This window comes from Salmo salar, chromosome 14, assembly GCF_965601325.2.
Source record: "Salmo salar chromosome 14, fSalSal1, whole genome shotgun sequence".
NCBI classification, from domain to species: Eukaryota; Metazoa; Chordata; class Actinopteri; order Salmoniformes; family Salmonidae; genus Salmo; species Salmo salar.
In genome coordinates this window covers 35,709,214-35,731,274 of record NC_138304.1, presented here as the reverse complement: position 1 = coordinate 35,731,274, position 22,061 = coordinate 35,709,214, and the positions used below count along the sequence as shown (strand labels likewise).

The 22,061-nt window shown below is 41.5% G+C and overlaps 1 protein-coding gene across 1 annotated transcript; it reads right to left on the bottom strand.

Annotated features, from left to right (window-relative positions):
* Window positions 1-14,537: 14,537 nt before the first annotated feature.
* On the bottom strand, window positions 14,538-21,701 carry LOC106569303 (ciliary microtubule-associated protein 2). The gene is made up of 10 exons (XM_014140513.3): window positions 21,614-21,701; window positions 20,929-21,016; window positions 20,529-20,690; window positions 20,017-20,136; window positions 19,612-19,755; window positions 17,738-17,881; window positions 17,127-17,300; window positions 16,761-16,892; window positions 16,472-16,617; window positions 14,538-14,736 (listed from the first exon to the last, which is right to left on the bottom strand). Exons 1-10 carry the CDS (start codon window positions 21,625-21,627, stop codon window positions 14,637-14,639), a joined length of 1,224 nt encoding a protein of 407 aa, XP_013995988.2. The 5' UTR covers window positions 21,628-21,701; the 3' UTR covers window positions 14,538-14,636.
* Between the last annotated feature and the right edge of the window lie 360 nt (window positions 21,702-22,061).

Sequence of the window (22,061 nt, the reverse complement as noted above, 5' to 3'; positions counted from 1 at the left end):
TACATTAATAGTATTGTTACGACTACAATCCCTATTGGAAAATGCATTCCCTTTAGGTCATTCCATAGGCTACTATTCAATTTCTGAAGAATCCATTCTCAAATGTATGAGCAACATAACTATACTGTAGATCTGGCAGTGTCAGCAAGGAGCTTATATGTGATTATGGCTATAAGTTGGAAAGCTTGCTTACTCTAGTTATGACTCAGTCACAACCATTTCCTGATGTCCCTAAAGAAGTGTGTTCTTCATAGTTATGGCTATTTATACTCTTGCCAGTTATGGTATTTGCCCACCATCGTTTTCCTGAGTAGATACTTGGCACAATTTAGGACTGAGAGGCCTGAGCAGTAACAGTGCCTTAAAACCTCAGTCAGTTTTGTCTCTTTCTGTTTCTATAAACAACGCTAGTGAAAGTTACATAAAGGGAACATGGAGCTTTTTTTCTGAGAGGTGAAACGCTATTGACGCACAACTTTTTATTGCTACCAAACATGGCTGTCTCTTTAATCTATATTTTTGAACTACTGCCATAGAAGTCATAATAGTTAGAGGAAGATTAAGAATGCATTTACAGTGTCTGAACTCTATTTCTCCATGAAATAAATGTCCTTGTCTGATGAAGACAGTGGCCAAGAGTCTAATAGATATTCAGAAATGTGATGTGAAGCCTTCTTGAACCCCTTGGTTATGCTCAGACGGTAAAGGTTTATCACTAGTCCGAGGGAACTACAGGTTCAATGAAGGCTTCATAAACCCTTCATAAGGCCTTTATAGATGCTTCAGAAATCACTCTGTGTGCCAGTTCGACCAATATGTGTTGCAATGATTTGGAGTGAAATGTTTTACTTCAAGTTTTTCCTCTTTGTTTTGACCAAACGTGTTTTATTGTTTCAGTTAGGGTCACTAAAAGGCTTTTTTGGTGGTTTTCTTATAAACATTTATGTGTTGCAATTATTGGGAATGAAATGTTTGGCTTGAGGTTGTATACACAGTACTTTTTAAACATTCATATGGCCACAACAGACAAGCCATTTCTGGGAATTCTCCTCATGTTTTTAGTTTTTTTCATCGAGAGAAAGAACAATTTCTTCATCAACAGTCCTAAGCATACTAATAATGGAATCTCTTAGATGTGGTCTTTAAACAAAGAGGCTAATTTGTTGTTCGCGTTTTCCCACAGTCAAACGCCTATTATGTGTGCAGTCGCATTTTTGTGTTGAGTGTTGCCCTGACTGCATTCCTCACATGCAGTTAGCTCTGTGGAACTGTTGTGGTCACCTCTGAAGTCACATTTGAAGATTTTATTTTTCTTGTTTGGTTATTCAAAAGGGCCCCCTTCTGCTCTTGAAATGCGAAACTTGAAGCGAAGCACAAATGTTATCAATTAAAACGACTGAAGCGGTTTGTTTCTATCACACAAACAAATTAGGAGATTTGCTGAGAGGGCTCTGCTACATTCTCTGAGCTGCGTTTTACAATGTGTGAGCTGTTATTTTGATGTGAGGTCTTATAAATGTGGAAAGTGGAACAACATACACCAACCATTAGAAGTAACATGTCATATTAAAGTCCACTGATAGCGAGCATAACAAACGAGCTAAAGGGATAAGAGAAGAAGAACAACAGCAGCCAGTGTACATCGTTTGAAGAGTGCAGACCTAAGTGAGGAAGATAATTTTCTCCATTCGAGATCTCTCATATGGTCTGTCAGTTGTTGATGTTGCTGAGATCCTCCCTCCCTCCATCCCTCTGACAGATTGGGGGTTGATAGGAAATAAAGCACACCCACAACGCGCCCATTGCCCCCCCCCCCACGTATGCACACAGCTGATAGGTGACCTCATTACGTGGGTCTCTACTCAACATGCTCTGCACAAATCATAGGCCTTCACCCATGAGACACCAACCAGCACCAGACTACGAGAGGATAGTCAGTGTGCGTCATCGCACACATAAACACACCCACGAGCAAGGACACACACACACACTTTATACCTCTTTCCATCACCCTACATAACCTTCCTGTTTAACCAGAGTATTTGTTGCCTATTAATGTTTTATGTGAAAGGTCTGGAATAAACGCTGGGCACTTGGGTGAGGAGAAAGAGTCAAGTATCAAAGACTTATGTACAAGGAGAGTTATCATTAACATGCATGTCAATCTCTCCTGGCTCAAAGTAGAGGAGAGATTGACTGCACCACTACTTGTCTTTGAGAGAGGTATTGACATGTTGAAAGCACCAAACTGTCTGTTCAAACAACTAGCACACAGCTCGAACACCCATGCATACCCCCACAAGTCATGATGTCTTTTCACAGACCCTGACGCCAGAACAGACTATGGGAAGCGCACAGTACTACATAGAGCCATGACTACATGAAACTCTATTCCTCATCAAGTAACTCAAGCAATCAGATAAAACGACAACTTACTGAACAACACGGACCGTGAAGAGACATAAACAGGCACACACACATGCTAACACACACATGCTAACACACACACACACACACACACACACACACACACACACACACACACACACGCTCTACACAGTATATTGTAATGTGATATTATTGTATTGGGATATTATACATTTTGTATTACAGATATCTAGTGGAAGAGTAATGGTGTAATAATGTGTTGTATGATGTACTGTTTCAGAAAAATAAATGGTGATGTAATTGTCTTAATCTTGTTTGGACCCCAGGAGGAGTAGCTGCTCCCTTGGCAAGAACTATTGGGGATCTAAAAACTAATACAAATACATGGGCAGTGAAGTGAAATATTCTGAATGTTGCAGATAGATATGTAATAAATAGAGTTGACACAATTCCCTATTCTACATGACAGACAATCACATCTGTTCTACACCATACACAACCGTTCAAAAATCTTTGGGGTCAATAAGAAATGTCCTTGTTTTTGAAAGATAAGCACATTTTTTGTCCATTAAAATAACATCAAATTGATCAGAAATAAAGTGTAGACATTGTTAATGTTGTAAATGAATGACTATTGTAGCTGGAAACGGCTGATTTTTAATGGAATATCTACATAGGCGTACAGAGGCACATTATCAGCAACCATCACTCCTGTGTTCCAATGGCATGTTGTGTTAGCAAATCCAAGTTTATCATTTTAAAAGGCCAATTGATCATTAGAAAACCCTTTTGCAATTATGTTAGCACAGCTGCAAACTCTGATAAAAGAAGCAATAAATCTGGCCTTCTTTAGACTAGTTGTGTATCTGGAGCATCAGCATTTGTGGGTTAAATTACAGGCTCAAAATGGCCAGAAACAAAGCACTTTCTTCTGAAAATCGTCAGTCTATTCTTGTTCTGAGAAATGAAGGCTATTCCATGCGAGAAATTGCCAAGAAACTGAAGATCTCGTACAACGCTGTGTACTACTCCCTTCACAGAACAGAGCAAACTGGCTCTAACAAGAATAGAAAGAGGAGTGGGAGGCCGCGGTGCACAACTGAGCAAGAAGACAAGTACATTAGTGTCTAGTTTGATAAACAGACGCCTCACAAGTCCTCAAATGGCAGCTTCATTAAATAGTACCCTGAAAACACCAGTCTCAAAGTCAACAGTGACGAGGCGACTTCGGGATGCTGGCATTCTAGGCAGAGTTGCAAAGACAAATCTCAGACTGGCCATTAAAAATAAGATTATGATGGGAAAAAGAACACAGACATTGGACAGAAGAACTCTGCCTCGAAGGCCAGCATCCCAGAGTCGCCTCTTCACTGTTGACGTTGAGACAGGTGTTTTGCGGATACTATTTAATGAATGTCTTCATGACTGTATATATACACATTACTATATGTGCTGCACTTTTCCCTTCATTGGATGACACAGTCTAGTCATATACAGTACCAGTCAAAAGTTTGGACACACTACTCATTCAAGGGTTTCTTTATTTTTACTGTTTTCTACATTGTAGAATAATTGTGAAGACATCAAAACTATGAAATAACACATATGGAATCATGTAGTAACCAAAAAAAGTGTTTAACAAATAGTTTAAACAAGTTGCCACCCTTTGCTTTGACAGATTTGCACACTCTTGGCATTCTCTCAACCAGCTTCACCTGGAATGCTTTTACAACAGTCTTGAAGGAGTTCCCACATATGCTGAGCACTTGTTGAATACGTTTCCTTCACTCCACGGTCCAACTCATCCCAAACCATCTCAATTGGGTTGAGGTTGAGTGATTGTGGAGGCCAGGTCATCTGATGCAGCACTCCATCACTCTCCTTCTTGGTCAAATAGCCTTTACACAGCCTGGAGATGTGTTGGGTCATTGCCCTTTTGAAAAACGAATGCGTCCCACTAAGCCCAAACCAGATGGGATGGCTTAATCACTGCAGAATGCTGTGGTAGCAATACTGCTTAATAAGTGTGCCTTGAATTCTAAATAAGTCACTGACAGTGTCACCAGCAAAGCACCCCCACACCATCAAACCTCCTCCTCCATGCTTCACCGTGGGAACTACACATGTGGAGTTCACCTAGTCTGCGTCTCACAAAGACACAGCGGTTGGAACCAAAAATTTCAAATTTGGACTCAGACCAAAGGACAGATTTCCACCGGTCTAATGTCCATTGTTCGTGTTTCTTAGGCCAAGAAAGTCTGTTCTTATTGGTGTCCTTTTGTAGTCGTTTCTTTGCAGCAATTTGACCATGAAAGCCTGACGATGGCTGACGTTTTATTGGCTCTTAACCAACGTGCTGTTTTGTTTGTTTTTCGCATTGTTTAACTTATTTTGTACATATTGTTGCTGCTACCGTCTCTTATGACCAAAAAGAGCTTCTGGACATCAGAACAACGATTACTCACCTTGAATTGGACAACGAGTTTTTCTTTAATGAGTCGGACGAGAGGGATTTACTCCAGACACCCTAACAGGCCTTCATCTCCGTCATTCGCAGGAGAAAGAGAGAGGTTTTGCGGAAGGAGATTGGGGTGCCTTGTGAGGATCAGGCGACGAGTGGCTAATCTGACTTTGCCATCCGTACTATTGGCAAACGTACAATTGCTGGATAATAAATTGGATTACCTAAAAGCATGTGTATCCTACCAACAGTACATTAAAATCTGAAATATCTTATGTTTCACAGAGTCGTGGCTGAACGACGACATGAATAACATACAGCTGGCGGGTTATACACTGTATCGGCAGGATAGAACAGCAGCCTCTGGTAAGACAAGGGGTGGCGGTCTATGTAAATAACAGCTGGTGCACGATATTTAATGAAGTCTCAAGGTTTCGCTCGCCTGAGGGAGAGTATCTCACGATAAGCTGTAGACCACACTATCTACCTAAAGAGTTTCTGTATTTTTCGTAGCTGTCTACATACCATCACAGACCGATGCTGGCACTGAGCTGTATACAGCCAAAAGAAAACAGGAAAATCCTCATCCAGCTCCTAGTGGCCGGGGACTTTAATGCAAAGAAAGTTAAATCAGTTTTACCTAATTTATATCAGCATGTTATATGTGCAAACAGACAGGGAATTTTTTAAATTTATTTATAAATAAAAACTCGACCACTTTTACTCCACACACAGAGACGCGTACAAAGTGCATCGATGACATCGTCCCCACAGTGACTGTACATACCCAAACCAAAAGCCATGGATTACAGGCAACATCTGCAATGAGCTATCGAATTGTACTACACCGGCTCTGACGCTCGTTGGCCATGGCAGGCCTTGCAAACCATTACAGAATACAAAGGACAGCACAGCCGAGAGCTGCCCAGTGACACTAGCCTAACAGACAAGCTATATTACTTCTATGCTCGCTTCGAGGCAAGTAACACTGAAACATGCATTAGGGCACCAGCTGTTCCGGACGACTATGTGATCACGCTCTCCGCAGCCGATGTGAGTAAGACCTTTAAACAGGTCAACATTCACAAGGCCGAAGGGCCAGACAGATTACCAGGACGTGTACTCAGAGCATGCGCTGACCAACTGGCAAGTGTCTTCACTGACATTTTCAACCTCTCCCTGTCTGAGTCTGTAATACCAACATGTTTCAAGGAGACCACCATAGTCCCTGTGCCCAAGAACACCAAGGTAACTTCTCTAAATGACTACCAACCCGTAGCACGCACACCTGTAGCCAGAAGTGCATTGAAAGGCTGGTCATGTCTCACATCAACACCATTCTCCCAGAAACCCTAGAACCACTCCAATTTGCATACCGCCCCAACAGATCCACAGACAATGCAATCTCTATTGCACTCCACACTAACCTTTCACACCTGGACAAAAGGAACACCTATGTGAGAATGCTATTCATTGACTATAGCTCAGCTTTCAACACCATAGTGCCCTCAAAGCTCATCACTAAGCTAAGGACCCTGGGACTAAACACCTCCCTCTACAACTGGATTCTGGACTTCCTGATGGGCCGCCCCCAGGTGGTAAGGGTAGGTAACAACACCATCCGCCATACTGATCCTCAACATGGGGGCCCCTCAGGGGTGCATACTCAGTCCCCTTCTGTACTCCCTGTTCACTCCTGACTGCACAGCCAGGCACGACTCCAACACCATCATTAAGTTTGTCGATGACACAACAGTGATAGGCCTGATCACCGACAACGACGAGACAGCCTATAGGGAGTAGGTCAGAGACCTGACAGTGTTGTGCAAGGAGAACAACCTCTTCCTCAATGTGATCAAGACAAAGGAGACGATTGTGGACCACAGTAAAAGGAGGACCGAGCACACCCCCATTCTCATTGACGGGGCTGTAGTGGAGCAGGTTGAGAGCTTCAAATTGCTTGGCATCCACATCAACAAAGTAACATTGTCCAAGCACACCAAGATAGTCGTGAAAAGGGCACGACAAGACCTATTCCCCCTCAGGAGACTGAAAATATTTGGCATGGGTCCTCAGATCCTCAAAAGGTTCTACAGCTGCACCATTGAGAGCATCCTGATGGGTTGCATCACTGCCTGGTATGGCAACTGCTCGGCCTCCGACCGCAAGGCACTACAGAGGGTAGTGCGTACAGCCCAGTATATCACTGGGGCCAAGCTTCCTGCCATCCAGGACCTCTATACCAGGCGGTGTCAGAGGAAGGCCCTAAAAATTGTCAAAGACTCCAGCCACCCTAGTCATAGACTGTTCTCTCTGGTACCGCAGGGCAAGCAGTATCAGAGTGCCAATTGTAGGTCCAAGAGGCTTCTAAACAGTTTCTACCTCCAAGCCATTAGACTCCTGAACATCTAACCAAATGGCTACTCAGACTATTTGCATGTAATGATGGACTGTCGTTACTCTTAGCTTATTTGACATGTTCTTGCCATAATATGGACTTGGTCTTTAACCAAACAGGGCCATCTTCTGTATACCACCCCTACCTTGTTACAACACAACTGATTGACACAAATGCATTAAGGAAAGAAATTCCACAAATTAACATAAGACACACCTGTTAATTGAAATGCATTCCAGGGGACTACCTCAAAAGTTGGTTGAGATAATGCGAAGAGTGTGCAAAGCTGTCATGAAGGAAAAGGGTGGGTGTTACGTACGCGTCTAAGAAGTGGAAACGCAACACACTGCTACATCAAATCCCCGTGGAGTGAAATAGGTATGGGACTGTAGGAACAGTAAGGAAGAGAATTTACCGTTTACTAGGAATTTATTGCTTCCTTCACACGGTAAATTTGGGGAAAAGGGGCTGGATGGAACCAAAGCAAAGAAAGTAAATGTCAAAGCCTCCTCTCCTACCTTACCTGCCTACCCACTACTTACCTAACTTACCACCACCTGGTGCTCCAACCAAAATACAGGGTGTGGGCCACCCAGGTCTTACCTAGTGTGTATAGCCACAAATGAAACAGAATTTAACAAACAATTTTACAACAAAAAAACCTGAGAAACACAGGACATAAAATAGGCTCTATCTGACTGAGCAACAAACTAACACAGAACATAACCATTAGCTCTCAGCAACAACCAACATAGTACATCCCAATTCTCTCTTAACAACCAACACAGGACACACTAATCATATCTCTCTCAGCAACAACCAACATAGGACATACCAATTCTCTCTTAACAACCAACACATGATATAACCCTCAGCTCTCTTCTGAGCAACAGAACACTGGCTTATATAGTTGGAAGAAGGAGTCTAATGGGATACAGCTGTATCCTGACGAGGGGGCGGGGTCAGCTCTCCAATCATCGATGTGGCCGACCAATCAGCTGCTTGGAGGGAATTTCAGGAAGCCCATCCTGAAATACACACATACAAAACCACAACACAGAAACTGGGGAACGTAACAATGGGTACTTTGAAGAATCTCAAATATAAAATATATTTTTTATTTGTTTAACACTTTTTTGGTTAGTACATGATTCCATATGTGTTATTTCATAGTTTTGATGTCTACACTATTATTGTACAATGTAGAAAATATAAACAACAAAGAAAAACCCTTGAATGAGTAGGTGTGTCCAAACTTTTTACTGGTTCTGTACAGTAACAGCTAATTACATTGTGACATTTCGATCTTTGACACTGTTTCACACAGTACCCCCCGCCCCAACCCACTTACCCCACCCCCTCCCAGCCCCTTTAGTCGACTTCCAACCCCAAATCCCAAGGCCTTTTCCCCACCTCATTTCTTTTTCTTGCCAAAGAACTTGAACAAATGACCTCCATGTGTGTGTGTGAAGGAGCCCCATGGGAAGGAGCCAAGAAGAATATATTGCTGACTGAACACAAACATTGACTTCATCAAAAAGCAAACTCTGATGTTCTCCATATGGTCACCTGGTACTGGCCCGCCATTCACTGCCACTGACAGAAAGGACTGCTACATACGTATGTCGCTTCACTGGTGGGTTTAACTAACCATCCCAATCACCCATCCCACATATGTAGCCTACATACAGCATCTGACATAGAAAGACTGGTGTGTGTTGTCAGTGACACCGGTTACACAACTCATGATATGTCTGTGTGGGTTTCTTTGGAACGTTACGGGGGAACTTCTTTAACAAAGGAGAAAACTAAAGGAGTCAAACAATAACAGATGTATAATTCCATACACAACAAGGTTCGAATGTTAGAAAAGTCTGAGCCATAGGTTGAGAAACTTCGAAACAACATCCTCGACTGTGTAATGATGACTGGTAGACGCTAAACATTTGGAGACCATGAGCCTTGGTTTGTCCCCTCGTGTTTTGAACCCGAAACCAGAACAGAGGGAGGGGTGAAGCAAGAGACAAGAGACAGACACATTGGAAAGGAAAAGGAAAAAATAGCAAAGAGAAAAAATCCCCAGTGTTTGGTTTACTTTTAGTTTCAGGTACCACTCTCATTCTCAACTGAAACATTGGTTTTTCTTGGCGAACGCCCAGAGGTATTTGACCTCATTCACCTTTCTCTGCAGGATCTTTCAGTGAGCGGTAACACCGCTCCCTAGGCGATGAACCCTTGGAGTATTATAAATTATTGAAAAACTCAAACACATCAACTTCCGAAGGCGTATGGGGAAAAACCAATAATTTACAGCCATATTTCATCTGATCATCATTCAGCTCCTCTATGAAACACGAGTGGTCCCATGACACTGATCTGCACCACCAGGAATGTGTGATTCACAGGAAGATGGGTGGATGTGGCTGCTGAAAGAAGAGAGATGTCCCCCTATCTAGATTGGACCAAGCTGGAGAACCAAGCTGGAGAACCAAGCTGGAGAACCAATCTGTAGTAGCAGATCTAGAAGAATTCTGCCAACACACTCATCTGCATGTCAAATGCAACATGGCAGAGTTTTGAGAACTTTTTGCAATAACAACATTTCTCCATCAAAAAAATTGAGAAACAAAGATCTCGAATTGCAGGGGTTTGCTAATGATATTATCTAACGGTCCAGAGAAAATAGGGATCTTCTTACCCTCTGTGTCCTGCTATATCATGGTGATTAGCTAACAATGTTTATCCAGAGTCCAAAATGCAAGAGAGAGAGAACCATCTGGCTGGTCCTGGCTGTGGCATGCAGCTCTGAGAGACATGGGGCCTGTTCAGGAGAGTGCAATGTTACAGAACATTCAGATGTGTTGTGTAGAACATAGAGTGCATTCGGAAAGTATTCAGACCCCTTGACTTTTTCCACATTTTGTTAAGTTTCCTCATCAATCTACACATAATACCCCATAATGACAAAGCAAAAACAGTTTTTTAGAAATGTTTGCAAACGTATAAAAAAAAATTAAAAAATGAAATATTACATTTACATAAGTATTCAAACCCTTTACTCAGTACTTTGTTGAAGCACCGTTGGGAGCGATGACAGACTCGAGTCTTCTTGGGTATGACGCTACAGGCTTGGCACACCTGTATTTGGGAAGTTTCTCCCATTGTTCTCTGCAGATCCACTCAAGCTCTGTCAGGTTGGATGGGGATTATTGCTGCACAGCTATTTTCAGGTCTCTCCAGAGATGTTTGATCGGGTTCAAGTCCGGGCTCTGGCTGGACCATTCAAGGACATTCAGAGACTAATCTCGAAACCACTCCTGTGCTGTCTTGGCTGTGTGCTTAGGGTTGTTGTCCTGTTGGAAGGTGAACCTTCAGACCATTCTGAGGTCCCAAGGGCTCTGGGAGCAGGTTTTCATCAAGGATCTCTCTGTACTTTGCTCCGTTCATCTTTCCCTCGAGCCTGACTAGTGTCCCAGTCCCTGCCGCTGAAAAATATCCACAAAGCATGATGCTGCCACCACCATGCTTCACCGTAAGGATGGTGCCAGGTTTCCTCCAGACGTGATGCTTGGCATTCAGGCCAAAGAGTTCAATCTTGGTTTCATCAGTCCACAATTGAATTTACCACAGATGGATTCCAATCAAGTTGTAGAAACATCTCAAGGATGATCAATGGAAACATGATTCACCTGTGCTCAATTTCGAGTCTCATAGCAAAGGGTCTGAATACTTATGTAAATAAGGTATTTCTGTTTTTTATTTTTAATACATTTACCAAAATTTCAAAAAACTATTTTCCCTTGTCATTATGGGTTAATGGTGTGTAGATTGATGAGGAAAAAAAGAATTTGACACATTTTAGAATAAGGCTGTAATGTAACAAAATGTGGATACTTTCCGAATGCACTGTATATGGTTGTCTGTGAAGAACAATAGGACATCATGAGTTGACTCTATTTGTTACATTTCTATCTGCAGTGTTGTGGACATTTTGCCTCATGGAATTCACCCCTGGTCCTAGCTCCTAATCTGGGGCTGTGGACTGGGCTGGTAGGTATCCCATCCTACTCATTATTCTCTTCTGGGCATTAAGAGGAAAATCCTGTTGAATGTCTCCAGAGTAACATTCCCTGGGGTTATTTATTCAGGAATGTTAATGTGCTTAGAATCTGCATGTATGGCCCTTAATGTGGCCCCTATCAGGCAGCCGATCAGACGTACCGTCTCTCTGGTTGCGGTCCTTCTAGTTAACCAACAACACTGATGCAAAAGAAATCCGTTGACGGTGTCATCTATCTGAATGATGGGTGCTTTACAGGAGCATGGTCATTATAGATGTATGTCTTTATGTCCATCAGATCGCATCAGAAGCTCTAGAATAGATGGAAGGCAAACATTAAAGTTGTAGGAAATAGCTGACGGTATGACAATTTTGGGGTAATTCTTGGCTTAATATCTTCCATGTTACACTTGCTCTCATGTCTTGTTTGAGATTCAGGAGGACATGAGTACTTCCTGTGTATGATCCACTGTAAATATTTACATGTGCATGTCTTCTTCTTCTTCAGTCTCCAGTGAAGAGGTCGTAGGGTCCTCGTTTGCTGATGTGGCGACTGAGGAGCACCTCAGTGAAGGTCGGTAAGTTGTAGGTACCAGGACACAGACCAGAGTCCTGAACACAGAGAAGGAAACATCAAACACCCATAAGCATCTGTCTGTGTTGTCTCTGTCTGTGTTGCTGCTGGTGAAAAACTAAATGTCCCCCTTATTCCCCCAATAAACCTTGTTCTTTCATTCATATATTCCGTTTCCCCTATACAGTTGAAGTCAGAAATGTACATACACTTTGGTTGGAGTCATTAAAACTCGTTTTTCAACCACTCCACAAATTTCTTGTTAACAAACTATAGTTTTGGCAAGTTGGTTAGGACATCTACTTTGTGCATGACACAAGTAATTTTTCCAACAATTGTTTACAGACAGATTATTTCACTTATAATTCACTGTATCACAATGTCTTCTTCTTCAGTCTCCATTCTCCTCTCAATTATCTTGTTTGTCTATCAACTGGCTCCACTGCTCTTTATGGCTCCACTGCTTGCTACATATTCGTCGCCAGACCCACTGGCTCCAGGTCATCTATAAGACTATGCTAGGTAAAGCTCCGCCTTATCTCAGCTCACTGGTCACAATAACAACACCCACCCGTAGCACACGTTCCAGCAGGTATATCTCACTGATCATCCCCAAAGCCAACACCTCATTTGGCCGTCTTTCCTTCCAGTTCTCTGCTGCCAGTGACTGGAACGAATTGCAAAAATCGCTGAAGTTGGAGACTTTTATTTTCCTCACCAACTTTAAACATCAGCTACCTGAGCTGCTAACCGATCGCTGCAGCTGTACATAGTCCATCTGTAAATTGCCCACCCAATCTACCTACCTCATTCCCATACTGTTTTTATTTTATTTACTTTTCTGCTCTTTCGCACAGCAGTATCTCTACTTGCACATCATCATATGCTCATTTATCACTCCAGTGTTAATCTGCTAAATTGTAATTATTCGCTCCTATGGCCTATTTATTGCCTACCTCCTCATGCCTTTTGCACACACTGTATATAGATTTTCCTTTTTTTCTACTGTGTCATTGACTTGTTTATTGTGTTATTGGCTTGTTTATTGTTTACTCCATGTGTAACTCTGTGTTGTTGTCTGTGTCACACTGCTTTGCTTTATCTTGGCCAGGTCGCAGTTGTAAATGAGAACTTGTTCTCAACTAGCCTACCTGGTTAAATAAAGGTGAAATAAAAAAAATAAAAAAATATGGTATTATAAAGCATAAACACCCAAAATGCAACACAATTACAAATCTGAGGTTCTCTCTACACATACGATCCATTAAGATTTACTATCACTTCATCTCTCTGTAGGCTCCTAACTGAAACCAGCTGTATGGTCCTGGCCTGGGCCATGGAAATAAATATGCATGAGGCTGAGCTATCTATTAACAATGCGTTTCCTTTTGCTGATTTCCCCCTCTTTTCCCATTCTCCGTCAGTTAAAGCTGTGTACCAAACTTCCCCTGAGGAGAATTTGAGCAATTCTCAAATTCCTTGTGGATAGTGTATTTTCTGACATGGATATGTTGAGACCTCAACACTTGAGTGTTTATATTTTCTTCAAGAAAAGTAAACTGCCTGTTGAGTTCGTTGAGTGTTTTCTTGCGTAATTGTGCAATAAAAGTCCATAAAGCTCCCCACCCAACCCAACTGGTTTTTGTTTGCTAGTCGAGGCACTTCCACAAATCATGTGACCCAGGAGTATTTCCTTCCTGGCCCAGTGGCTTCGTTTGTAACACAGTGTTTTTCTGATCCCCGACTCGCCGCATGCAAACCCATACGCCACGATTTGACATCAGCATCAACATGGACTCAACAGGACACAGACTGAAATATATGCTCCTCTTTCTATTTAAACAAACATAGATGTGTGTGTGTGTCCTGCTCTGGTCCAGTCAGGTCTAGGACAAACAGATCCTCTCCCTACTGGTGCGAGTCTCTCTGGTTGTGGTTTTATATCCACTTCTCAGCGCCCTTCAATTCTTCATGCCTCAACTGGTTTGGCAGAAAAACAGGATTACTCCACAAATAACCCACACACCCATTTTATGATTCATAAATAATAAATCACAGCTAATTTCACTGACAGCTGTAGTAAAACCTAATCTGCTTATAATGGTGGCCTTCAATGACATCCACATCTAGACCACATTTCTGCTGTTTGTTTAATTTAACGATTTCCCTGAAACTGGAAGGCAGAAGCCAGAGTTGTAAAAAATCAACATAACACTTTAAAAGCCAAATTTGAATGGACAGCCTACCTCATGTAATGCTGTCCCTCAGGTCATCAGACACCACCCTGAAAACACTCACCTGGAGACTAATATTTCACTATCCCCTGTGGCATTAGTAACCTCATTTTTATATTCGCTAACTCTACTCTTGACTAACCTCTCAATGTTTGAGGAAATGTTGTGTCAACGCGTTGCTGTGCAACTGCAAGTAGTGATCTAACTTATGTTTTCCTCATATCAAATCAGAGACTGCTATAAGCCAACTTTGACAGTGAAGGGCAAAACATGTTTCATATTTCAGGCTTGACATGGAATACAAACGTACAAACACTTCTATCTCTGATTGGACTGTGATTTCCTTGGTTTCCCTAGCAGGGAAGGTCATGAAGTAATACTGCCCTCTACAGACCTTCTTCACACATAAGAAGTACTTTGAATCAGGTCACAGGATCTTTCATTTTATTTTCTCAAAAGTGTGTGTGTGTGTGTGTGTGTTGGTGTTGTGTTCAAGATTGAGCTGGTGCTTAAGTCTTTTCTCAACCTGAGGAGTGTAGAGCTGCAACGGCCGAAACCTCATCTGGCGACTGATAGTAGGGCATCCTATGTGGGGGAATGTTGATGGGTTTCAGCCTCTCCCTGGAAAATCAAATTGGGATTTAACATGTGTCAGCATGGGTCTACTGGTCACAGATGATGTCGAGTGTGGTATGATCTGTGATCCAAAGGTCAACAAATAAGTATAAAAAGTTATAATACTTTGATGAGAGAGATCCATAACTATGTTACATTACATTGCCTATTTTGGTGTGTATAACTCCAATAAGACTATTCACAGAAAGTATTCATACCCCCTTATTCCACATTTTGTTGTGTTACAGCCTGAATTCAAAATGGATTAAATATATTTTTTTCTCACCAATCTACACACAATACCCCATCATGACAAAGTGAAAACACGTATTTAGATTTTTTTTAGCAAATTTATTGAAAATGAAATACAGAAATATATCATTTATTCACACCGCTGAGTCAATACATGTTAGAATCACATTTGGCAGTGATTACAGCTGTGAGTCTTTCTGCGTAAGTCTCTAAGAGCTTTTGCACACCTGGATTGTACAATATTTGCATATTATTTAGTCAATTTGGTTGTTGGTCATTGCTAGACAGCCATTTTCAAGTCTTGCCATAGATTTTCAAGCTGATTTAAGTCAAAACTGTAACTAGGCCATTCAGGAACATTGTCGTCTTGGTAAACAACTCCAATGTATATTTGGCCTTGTTTTTTAGGTTATTGTCCTGTAGAAAGGTGAATTTGTCTCCCACTGTCTGTTTGAAAGCTGACTGAAACAGGTTTTCCTCTAGGATTTTGCATATCCATAACATGATGCAGCCACCACCATGCTTGAAAATATGAAGAGTGGTACTCTGTGTTGTGTTGGATTTTCCCCAAACATAACGCTTTGTATTCAGGACATAAAATTCATTTATTTGCCACATTTGCAAAATGTTTTGGAATATTTTTATTCTGTACAGGCTTCCATATTTTCACTCTGTCATGTAGGTTAGTATTGTGGAGTAACTACAATGTTGTTGATCCATCCTCAGTTTTCTCTTATCACAGCCATTAAACTCTGTAACTGTTTTAAAGTCACCATTGGCCTCATGGTGAAATCCCTGAGCGGTTTTCTTCCTCTCCGGTAACTGAGTTAGGAAGGAACGCCTGTATCTTTGTAGTGACTAGATGTATTGATACACCATCCAAAGTGTAATTAATAACTTCACCATGCTCAAAGGGATCTTTTTTTTTCCCCATCTACCAATAGGTGCCCTTCTTTGCGAGGCATTGGAAAACCTACCTGGTCTTTGTGGTTCAATCTGTGTTTGAAATTCACTGCTCGACTGAGGAACCGTACAGATAATTGTATGTGTTGGGTACCGAGATGAGGTAGTCATTCAAAAATCATATTAACCACTATTATTGCACACAGAGTGAGTCCATGCAACTTATGTGACTTGTTAAGCCAAGTTACTCTTGAATTTAAGATTGCCATAAAAAAGGGCTTAAATATTTATTGACTCTAGACATTTCAGCTTTTCATTCCACTTTGACATTATGGGGTATTGCGTGTAGGCCAGTGACACAAAATGTTAATTTAAAATGTGGAAAAAGTCAAGGGGTGTGTATACTTTCTGAAGGCACTGTATTACTGTAGCTTTCCCATCACATTGTTACTAAGCTGATGTGAACTTAAGCTATAAATGATGTTGTGAATGTATCTGAGTTTCATAAATAATACACATCTGTATTAACTAACCTCTTGCCAGCCACAACGTAAAACTAAGCCCTCAGAAGAAAGGTTGATCTTACTGGTTGAAGATGTCCTTGTGCAGGTCATGTAGATATCTGGGCATACGGGACTTGAAGATGTAGCGATAGCCAGCGTTAACGTTTTTCTTCAGAGTTTTCCTCGTTTGCTTCTTAGCCAGGTTGTAACGTCCCACTCCCACTGTGGTCTGGTTGAGGTGAAGAGAAGTTGGGTGTCAAGATAAGATTTAAGGTATTTCCTCAACTTAAAACAGGTCTATTTGGTCCGTATAAGAAAAAGAAAAGTAAAAGCAAGATGAAGATGAAGATTGATGATGTTAACATCACTCACATAGTTCCCCTGCATCAGCCTCTCGGCCCTCAGGGTGATACGAGGAGAGGAGGAGAGGAAGGGAGGAGGGTTGCGGTTCTCCACTTTGGGCAGACAAACATCTTCATAGAATCCATGACCAGAGTGTCTCTGCTGTTTTTGTTTGATGTGAGTTTGAGGTATAAGACTGGAGGCGAACCAGCTAACTACATCTGATTACTACATCCATGCTGCTAAAAGAGCAGGAACATATTCTGAATATTACTCTAATTGCATGGATATGATCACTTGTTAGCTACTTGATATTTTAACTACGTTAGTCTACAATATGCTATATCAATGTGTTTACATTGTGGACTGAGTAGACTATGACAGGGCTGTACTGACCGCTGGCCGTGGGTACTGGGGCAGGGAACCCAGGTAGATGCGTTCTGTAGGGAGGGAAGGGTATTGGTCTAAGGTGCCAAACTTGCCGTGGTGTCTTTTCTCTGGTCGCAGAATATCCTCACATAAGACCTTTGCTGGCTTGGCGACCGTAGCCAGATTAAGATTGGCTTTTTTCTAGGGCAGGAAGGAGGCAAAATAACCTAATTATTCAGAAATAGCATGTGAAGGGATGTCCTCAAGGCAAGCAACATTCAAGCAGGGTTTTAGGTTGAAATACACATCAAACATGTAGTTTCCTTTTCAACTGCTTATCACAATGGAACGAAAATGATGAAACATAATGTAGTACGAAAAATGATAACTTAATGAGTTCACGATGGAATGGATCAATTATCAATCTTCACAGAGGATCATGATGACATACCATGAGATATCAATTCTCCAATTCCTCTACATGCACTTTAACAGCTCTCTTAACAACAATCAATGGCGCTCCCTTCACCCTTTTGAATACGTAATTCTTATAATTGTTCATAAATATATATTTTTTATTTAACCTTTTATGCAGGTTATTCTAATTGAGATCAAATCTAATTGAAGGGCCTAGTTACCGGGGCAGCAAAATATCCACAGGTGATTGGCTTGTCTCGTCGGCCAGTGAAGAGGTCGTAGGGTCCTCGTTTGCTGATGTGGCGACTGAGGAGCACCTCAGTGAAGGTCGGTAAGTTGTAGGTACCAGGACACAGACCAGAGTCCTGAACACAGAGAAGGAAACATCAAACACCCATAAGCATCTGTCTGTGTTGTCTCTGTCTGTGTTGCTGCTGGTGAAAAACTAAATGTCTCCCTTATTCCCCCAATAAACCTTGTTCTTTCATTCATATATTCCGTTTCCCCTATACAGTTCAAGTTGGAAGTTTACAAACACTTAGGTTGGAGTCATTAAAACTCGTTTTCAACCACTCCATAAATTTCTTGTTAACAAAATATAGTTTTGGCAAGTCGGTTAGGACATCTACTTTGTGCATGATACAAGTATTTTTTTCAACAATTGTTTACAGACAGATTATTTCACTGTATCACAATTCCAGTGGGTCAGAAGTTTACATACATTAAGTTGACTGTGCCTTTGAACAGCTTGGAAAATTCCAGAAAATGATATCATGGCTTTAGAAGCTTCTGATGGGCTAATTGACATCATTTGAGTCAATTGGAGGTGTACCAGTGGATGTATCTCAAGACCTACATTCAAACTCAGTGCCTTTGCTTGACATCATGGGAAAATCAAAAGAAATCAGCCAAGAACTCAGAAAAACAATTGTAGACCTCCACAAGTCTGGTTCATCCTTGGGAGCAATTTCCAAACGTCTGAAGGTACCACGTTCATCTGTACCAACAATAGTACGCAAGTATAAACACCATGGGAAAACGCAGCCCTCATACCGCTCAGGAAGGAGACACGTTTTGTCTCCTAGAGATGAACATACTTCGGTGCGAAAAGTGCAAATCAATCCCAGAACAACAGCAAAGGACCTTGTGAAGATGCTGCAACTACACAAAGGGACAAAGATTGTACTTTTTGGAGAAATGTCCTCTGGTCTGATGAAACACAAATAGAACTGTTTGGCCATAATGACCATCATTATGTTTGGAGGAAAAAGGGGGAGGCTTGCAAGCCGAAGAACACCATCCCAACCGTGAAGCACGGGGGTGGCAGCATCATGTTGTGGGGGTGCTTTGCTGTAGGAGGGACTGGTGCACTTCACAAAATAGATGGCATCATGAGGCAGGAAAATGATGTGGATATATTGAAGCAACATCTCAAGACATCAGTCAGGAAGTTAAAGCTTGGTCGCAAATGGGTCTTCCAAATGGACAATGCCCCAAGCATAATTACAAAGTTGTGGCAAAATGGCTTAAGGACAACAAAGTCAAGGTATTGGAGTAGGTATTAAAAAACAAAGCCATGACCTCAATCCTATAGAAAATTTGTGGGCAGAACTGAAAAAGCGTGTGCGAGTAAGGAGGCCTACAAAACTGACTCAGTTACACCAGCTCTGTCAGGAGGAATGGGCCAAAATTCACCCAACTTATTGTGGGAAGCTTGTGGAAGGCTACCCGAAAAGTTTGACCCAAGTTAAACAATTTAAAGGCAATGCTACCAAATACTAATTGAGTGTATGTAAACTTTTGACCCACTGGGAATGTGATGAAAGAAATAAAATCTGAAATAAATCATTCTCTCTACTATTATTATAACATTTCACATTCTTAAAATAAAGTGGTGATCCTAACTGACCTAAGACAGGGACTTTTTACTAGGATTAAATGTCAAGAATTGTGAAAAACTGAGTTTAAATGTATTTGGCTAAGGTGTATGTAAACTTCCGACTTCAACTGTATTGGCATATCTGATACATCTGATCTTTTCTCCAATATATACACAGCAAAAAATCACATTCACATTTAAGGACTACTAACTCACCACTATGAGCTCTGGGAAGCGTTCCACTCCAGCACTGAAGTCCATCATGGGACAGGAGCCAATCGGCTTCCTCCTCCTCTCATCCAGCAGCCCAGACGGGATGCCCCCCTTCCCATAAGCCCCTGGGCCTGGAGTACTTTGCTTCTGTCACATGACACGGAAAAATTACAATAATACCATTAATCAATTATCTTCTACTCAGTGGAGAAAAAGGAAACCGGTTCCTCTAAAGATTTCTTCCTTCTAGGGATTTTTTCCATGCCACTGTGCTGCTGCTCGCTCCTTAGTAGTCTAGGCTGGGTTACTGTAAAGCACTTGACCAATGTTTTACCACAGTGACTTACTTGTATGTGAGTATCGGTATGTGAGTATTTGTCTCCCTCTAGTGACGGGTTACTGCATTACCTTCATGAAGTCTTTAAACCTCTCCTCCCTGCTGTCACACACTCCTCTCACACTGTACGGCTTCTTCCAGAGCTCTGTGAAGTCCTGGATGTCATACCTCCCTGGGCCTACCCTGCTTGTCTAGGTTGTCGAACAGCTTAGCATTAGTTACACTGGAACCTTCCACCAATATAATTATTATGTTTCATCAGTTTAGATTACATTTCATAACACATTCCATTGATTGTTTGGTGGTAATATTAATTTCACACAGCTACATTTGTGTACAGAATCAAAATATAATTAGCCTTCATACTGGCTTGGACTGGAGCTGAAAAGTCCCTAAACTGTTGCCCTCATTACAGAAGCATCAATGCGTCTATATAGGACAACATGACAGACCAAACAAAAATAACAGGGTATATTTCAGTGTCGGTTCTGTGATGTTGTGAAGTGATAGATGCTGTATGAGACAGAAATAATTTCCTAATGGATACAAGTCATCATCATTATGATCGATGCTGCTCCCTCACCAGGAGGCGGTTGGTCAACCATGTGTCTCTATACAGCAGGTGGGGCATCTGGGCCATCTCCTGCCCCCTCTTCCACCCTGGTCCCCTGGCCCTGCTCTGGACTACCTGGGGGCTGAAGTCCCCTGTGTCCACCTCATACCGACCTGGACCCAGGTTACGCTCCTGACACAGACAGAGAGATACACAAACAGGAGTGGAATAAAATAGAATTGAATAGAAAATAAAATATAACTTTATTATTTCAGCTGTAGTTTATTAGTTCAGCTCAACACATGCATTGCACACACACACATTTAGGAGGAGAGTCATGCAAAGCCTTGACACATACTGTATCTAACAAGTAAATTGTTTTGAAAATCACATCAAATCGAATGAGATACTGTAATGTGCTTTTATTTACCAAGTCATTTATCAGTCTCTTGCAGTGGTTGATTTCTGTGAACGTGCCAATCTTCTTTTTGGATGGGTAGACTCCTGAAACATCAAACCTTATTGAGAAAAAGAAGATTGAAAGAGTTTATGATTGTTATTTATTTGATGCTGTAGACCTACAATGCTATGATCGATATTTACAAGAGATGTTTACAATCATTATTGATTGTCATGTTTCATAGGAGTCATTTCATGGACATATTAGAAACAAAGAACCTTGCAGACTGTGTTCCAAATGGAGCCCCTGTGAACTTTTTGTTGCTCATCTTTGATCATAACCTATTCCCAGGCATATCCCAATCAATTACAGCATATGTCAGATGGCTGGCTATTCTTTACCTGTCCCAGAAGTGACGTCAGTGCCAACTCTGACGTCATGTGACATGTAATTAAGTCGTTATCTGGATCCATAATGTAAGCCAGCATAAGCTTGTCAATTGTTTTATTATAGTTGGCTATACTAGACATGTAAATTAAATAAAATGTAATGTAAATAAGACATGTAAATAAGTAAATTAAATAAATAAATCTAACAATCGGAAGAAAAAAAATCGTATGAAATGGCTATTTAAGTATCAAAACGTATTTTACACATGCTCGCATATTCTGCAGGTGGCCACTATCTCTCAATTGAGCACGGATAGGCTACTTACCGACTGCAGTTCATATTCACTTAAATTACATTCCTGGGTGGACCCACGTCTAGCTGTCTACGAGTGGCATTACCTCGACACATATTAGGTTACCTGTTGTTGGCTCTCCACATCTGTCCGTCTCTGACAGTGATTGCGTAACAATATCGACGGCCTTTGAGAATAATTAATTAAGCTATCGACGCATCCAGTTATTTCTCAAGTTTTTGCAATGGCTCACGCTGTTTATGAAACCCGTCAGTGGAAAAGTTTGCTCCAGTCTCTCAATGGAATCCCAGTTCATTATGGAGCGTTCAGGAACACAATGCGCACGTGAGGTCTTTTTTTCAAGTTGACTATGCCTGCGGGCAAGCTAACATGTTTTGTGTCACAGGTAATTTGTCAGGGCTGATTTCCAATATACTGTTTGCTTGGATCGTTGCGCGTAAGCTACCCCTAAAGTTCTCTA

What these genes read in the sequence shown, in the direction of transcription:
- LOC106569303 (XM_014140513.3), bottom strand. An exon ending in GGTTGACCAACCGCCTCCTG is followed by an intron (nt 20,137 to 20,528) that starts GTGAGGGAGCAG and finishes TCGACAACCTAG; the next exon opens with ACAAGCAGGGTAGGCCCAGG. An exon ending in CCCAGTACCCACGGCCAGCG is followed by an intron (nt 16,893 to 17,126) that starts GTCAGTACAGCC and finishes AAACAAAAACAG; the next exon opens with CAGAGACACTCTGGTCATGG.